Source organism: Pieris brassicae, chromosome 7 (assembly GCF_905147105.1).
Source record: "Pieris brassicae chromosome 7, ilPieBrab1.1, whole genome shotgun sequence".
Lineage (NCBI taxonomy): Eukaryota > Metazoa > Arthropoda > Insecta > Lepidoptera > Pieridae > Pieris > Pieris brassicae.
In genome coordinates this window covers 33,116-38,690 of record NC_059671.1, presented here as the reverse complement: position 1 = coordinate 38,690, position 5,575 = coordinate 33,116, and the positions used below count along the sequence as shown (strand labels likewise).

At 41.6% G+C, this 5,575-nt stretch overlaps 1 protein-coding gene across 1 annotated transcript; it reads left to right on the top strand.

Moving 5' to 3' along the window:
* The first annotated feature begins 835 nt into the window (after window positions 1–835).
* LOC123712289 (palmitoyltransferase Hip14) lies at window positions 836–3,640 on the top strand. The gene is made up of 4 exons (XM_045665301.1): window positions 836–1,376; window positions 1,697–2,132; window positions 2,203–2,364; window positions 2,432–3,640. The coding sequence occupies exons 1-4, from the start codon at window positions 1,126–1,128 to the stop codon at window positions 3,341–3,343; spliced, it is 1,761 nt and encodes a 586-aa protein (XP_045521257.1). The 5' UTR covers window positions 836–1,125; the 3' UTR covers window positions 3,344–3,640.
* The last annotated feature ends 1,935 nt before the right edge of the window (window positions 3,641–5,575 follow it).

The window sequence follows — 5,575 nt, the reverse complement described above, 5'->3', positions numbered from 1 at the left end:
TCAAATCTAAGACTTTAATACAATTTGTCTGAATATTTATTATGATTGTTATTACTTTGATGAAATAGAAAACATACAAACTTGTGTAAAATCGCTCCAAGATTTATTCAGATACATTTAAAATTAAAACTATTTACTTTATTACATAAAGATATACTTAATTTGTCACTTTCCAGCTCAATTATCAATTAAATTAAAAAAAAACTATAGCTTAAAGGAAAGGTAAGAAATATATACCTGGACTAATTAACTGATAAAAACGCAGACGCATATAACTATGAAAATTCTTGAATTATTATCCTCGCATTGATTAATAAAAAAACTAAAATCATTATAATTTTACGAGAACGTTTAAAAATCACAAGATAAAATGAAAAATAAAGTTAGAATAAATGTTATAATGGCTTCATTCACTTGCATGCTAAGATAATTTTACTGGGTCCGTTGTTAGAAATGAAAAATATAGTAATTAAATGTTTTTGTAGTTATGAATTGTATTTATTTTTACCTTATTATTATTGTAGTAACCCATATCATCCTAAGAACCAAGTCGTGCCTTCTTCTTACTTCCACGAATTCCTACAAAAAAACCATTAAGTTTGTTCCACTGTATCTTCGCCTTAGTTTGTCGCGATATTATTAAAATATTAGCCAACAGACGTCCATAGCTGGACATAGAGATTTCCATAAAAAGGCAAATAGTAATAATTTTGCCTAATATTTGGATTTTTTTCTAACGTAGCAACACGGTAAAACGCTTTGGATAGCTATACATGATCAATACTCTATACTCTATAGGCACTTTATCTGAGAATTGATAATGCTACATTGGTCTGTGAATTGTGATTGTGGTGTTCTGTTTTTGTGCAGTTTGTGATTTAAGTTTTAACATAATAAAATAGTAGTCATTAAAATAACAAATTGGTAGTAATAATTAATTTTCACTACCTGAATACGGTATATGTATTTTCGATTTCACAATTTAGAAGGCATGTTGTTACTGTGTGATAAAGCACTTTGAAAGTTTTGGACTAATGTCTAATAATGTATTGATTTACCGAGTAGCTTTCTAAAAATGACATAATAATGGTTAATCTTCTATTCTATTGTAAGGGTTGAGGTATAATGTATGATAGTACTTGCGGTGCGGCTGCAAGCGGTCAGTGTGGTGCGCCACAGCACGATTGCGATGGAGTTACATCGCGGGATCCTCCCCCGGCCCCTGTTGAGCAGGACTACAGTGGTTTTGACATCGTTAAAGCCACCCAATACGGCGCCTATAATCGTGTCAAAGAGCTAGTTGAGGCTGGCTGGGATGTAAACCAGCCTGATTATGAGACTGTTACTCTTCTCCATTGGGCTGCCATCAACAACAGGTGCGCAACCAATTGATTCACAATATCACACTTATTTAGTTGTTTAAATTTCTTACATACATACTTATGTATGTAAAATGTTGATCTGTTGTTTTGAGTCTGAAAAGTTTTAAGTAACAAATCTGAATGCAAGAAATTATACTAATGTTGAATTTTTGCAATGAAGTGATGAAAATTTTAGAAGTTTACAAATTAGCATATAAATATTGAGAGTATTTACCTAATATATCCATATATTCTTGCATTGTAAAGCTGTTGGGAATTACTTAAATATTAAATGTATATTATGTTAATATATAAATGTTTTGGTTTTTTTGCAGACGAGAGATAATAGAATACCTTATCTCAAAAGGTGCAAAGGTCGATGCTATCGGTGGGGAGCTTCAATCGACACCCTTGCAGTGGGCCACACGACAGGGCCATCTTGAGGCGACGGTTCTTTTGGTGCGCGCAGGTGCGGACCCCACCCTGCGCGACGCCGAAGGCTGTGGAAGCCTGCATTTGGCGGCACAGTATGGCCACACAGCGGTCGTGGCCTACCTGGTGGCGCGCGGCGTGGAGCCCGACGCCCCCGACGCGGGAGGCATGACTCCTCTCATGTGGGCCGCCTGGAAGGTCACCTCAGTGGATCCCTGCCGTCTGTTGCTTTCGCTCGGCGCGTCGCCTAATCCTCAGGACCTCTCCCACGGCAACACCGCTCTGCACTGGGCCATTCTAGCGAGAAACACGACGGCCATATGTACTTTAATTCTTTACGTACGTCTTCTGATTTGTACTTATTTTTCTAGTTTTATTCTGTCCATCTACACCGCTTCAATTTATACAGGGAAATGCGAGCCTGGACATACCAAATCACCGAGGCGCCACCTCACTGAGTATGCTCCAGAGCGATCCCAAAGCCATTTGGATCGGCAGCAAAGTTTCAGAAAGGGTTCGAGAACTGTCTACCTCAAAGAGTAACTTTTTACGTAGGATAACGTACGACAGAGTGAGTATTTACTGTGGCGTCACTCGCCCTGACGCCGCGACTCGAGGTGAAATATCGAACTTTGCAGAAATTCCGATGGTGGTGCGTGGTCATCCTGCCTTTTCTGGCGTTCTACGTGACGGGCCTGGTGGTGGAAACGGACGCCCCGCGACCGGTAAAGGCGCTCATCCTGATCTTGTTCTACGCCTCGTTGCATTTCACCACCAATTCACTCTTCGACGAAGAGCTGAAGAACATATTTCCGCTGAGCGTGTACATGGCGACGAAGCTGTGGTTCTACGTGACGTGGATGGTGGTGATCGCACCGGCCGTGAGCGGCGTGGCCACCTTCGGCTTCCTGGCCAGTTCGGCGCTCCTGTGGTATACGTTCCTGCGCTCGTGGCGCTCCGACCCCGGCGTGATCTCGGCGTCGCGGGCCGACAAGCTGCGCACCATCGTGGAACTGTCGGAGCGCGGCGGCGGCGGCGCTTTCGAGGCGGCGCGTTTCTGCTCGGCCTGCCTCGTGCGGCGGCCGCTGCGCTCCAAGCACTGCTCCGTGTGCAACCGCTGCGTGGCGCGCTTCGACCATCACTGCCCGTGGGTGGGCAACTGCATCGGCGTCGGCAATCACCGCCACTTCGTGGGCTTCCTGCTGTGTCTTCTGGCCATGTGCGGCTGGATGGTGTGGGGCGGCGTGCGGTACTACCGCGCCTCGTGCGGCCCCGCGCCGCTGGCCTGGCCGCAGTGCGACGCCTGGCTGGCGTGGGTGTTGCTCAACGCGCTGTTTCACCTGTTCTGGGTTTCGGTGCTGAGCGGCTGCCAGCTTTACTTGGTGGTGTGCCTCGGCATGACCACCAACGAGCAGCTCAATCGCGGACGATACCCACACTTCCAGGCGCTGGGCGGGCGTTCGCCGTTCAGCCGCGGCCCGCTGCTCAACCTGGCCGAGTTCCTGCAGTGCGGCTCCGCATCGGCCGCGCGCGCGTACCATCACGTGTGACCGCGAGGCGCTTCCGTCGCGTTTCTTTTTATTTTCTTTTTTCTTGTCTCTCTCGTGCTACGTGTATATAAAATATCTTCTTCTAAAGGTTTCGTCAAAAAACGGGAAAATTGTCGAAATGTTTTATTAGAATCGTGTTAATCCCGAAATTAGCTTATGTAATTATTTCTAATGTCGGTACGGTCAGTACAAAAGGTGAGTCGGTTAGTTCTATCTACCACTGCGAGCGTTATATTCCATTCTGATAAGATGATAATAGATGCATTTGATCAAATAAATGATATTATTCATTGCAAATTATTCTCTTTATTTTTTACTCTCCGCCGCTCGTTGCGAACGATCTTAATAAATAAAACGAAATCACAACTCGAGAACGTCCGGACCTACTTTCATATGTATACAACGAAGCAAAAGCCTCGAATAAATATAGAGTAAAATAAAAAAATATTAAAAACATTGGAAATTTGAGTAAAACCCAATAACCTCCCCACAAACTAAAGAACGTATTTAAATATAAGTTCCTAATCGACAAGATTTTCACTATTCATAAATATGTCAGCTAAAGATCTAGTTTGGATTTTGAATATGTCGAATAATGTCAGCTGCCAATGTTTGGATTGTGTTGTTTATTTGTTGTTATTGTGTATTCATTGTATTACTTTTTAATAACTGTTTCTGGCGCGTGAAAGTGGTTGGGGGTTATTATTCTAAAACTTTAAAGTCTTAAATCTTTTTCTGTTTAAATTTTTCAGGATACTTAGTATTATTACTATTTTCTTATGTTGCCAAGTTCACACTTCAAGGTTCGTCAAGTTCGCTTACATGTCATTGTGGCGGCGTCCATGCGTTAGGTTGTCTCTCTCCCTAAGATATGGCGAGGGGGCCGATGGCTGCGTCATACTCATACTCGTGAATGGTTGCTACTTGTGGTGATTGGTCGGACAGAGGACAAATCTTGTTTTTATTAACTATTGATTACTTAAGATGTCATGTGGAACAATATATATAATGGTTGCAGCTCCTTACATATAAAATTAGAAGCATTTAATATGTATTTCTTTTTGACGTTCATCAGTCTACAATGTGTTACTTACATGCATAAATGCTTTGACTGAATTGGATTTGAATGCTGGCTCGTCGCTTTACCAGGAATGCCCGCGGCATTGCAGTGCACCCTGCATTTTTGGAGGGAAACCACGCAGTCAGTGAAGGCGATGCCGCATGACTGCAGTAGTGCTTCGGGGTGGCCGTGTATTTGTAACGCATCGTTAGGCTAAAGTACAATTTTTCAATGACACTCGATCCAATTTTTTTTTAATTATTAAATATTTCTTATTTAGAGAATTAGAAAATTTTGCTAAAGTCATAGTAAAACAAACAAATTGACGTACCAACAAAGATATTAAAATGATGCCGTCCCTACAACATTCAGAAACAACAACAATATATAACAAACTAAAAAGACACAAAATTTCCAACTCTAAAATAATTAAACTATTTCAAATCTTTGTCTGTGCAACGTCATTATGTTAGCGACATTTCGACAATTTTCAGAGATATCGCTTGAAACAGATATTTATATTCATTATTGAAAGCAATGGATTCGCTCTTGCTTAGTGTGATGTTCGATTCACACAATTATTAGTACAACTAGGGAATTGTAAAAAAATAGTAAACAACTAATACTACATAACGTATTATATGTAGTAAAGATGACGATATTAATGTAGATGTAGATGTCTACTGTACGGTTCCTGGGTCAAGGGGATGCTTTAAATAATAGAGATTTATTGATTTACTCTATATTTACCACTCGCGTGTTACAATAGAATATGAGCGAAATAATGACGTGCTAATTGCTATTTACCGAATGAATACAATTCAACAGTCAAAGAGAGTGCCTACGTCTGGCTATGCTCTCGGGGTGTAACTCCGACGATTTAGTTAATAGATAGGAAACGAATAACTGTATGTAGAAGAGAGTGCCTACGTCTGGCTATGCTCTCGGGGTGTAACTCCGACGATTTAGTTAATAGATAGGAAACGAATAACTGTATGTAGAAGAGAGTGCCTGCGTCAGGCTATACTCTCGGGACGTAACTCCGACGATTTGGGAAATCGTCACGCTTATAAGTGATCGAAATGTACATCCATGGCACGTACGAACATAGGAATTTGTCAAGCTTGTAAATGAGCAAGAATGTACGAACCTTGGCACGTACATAGGGATCA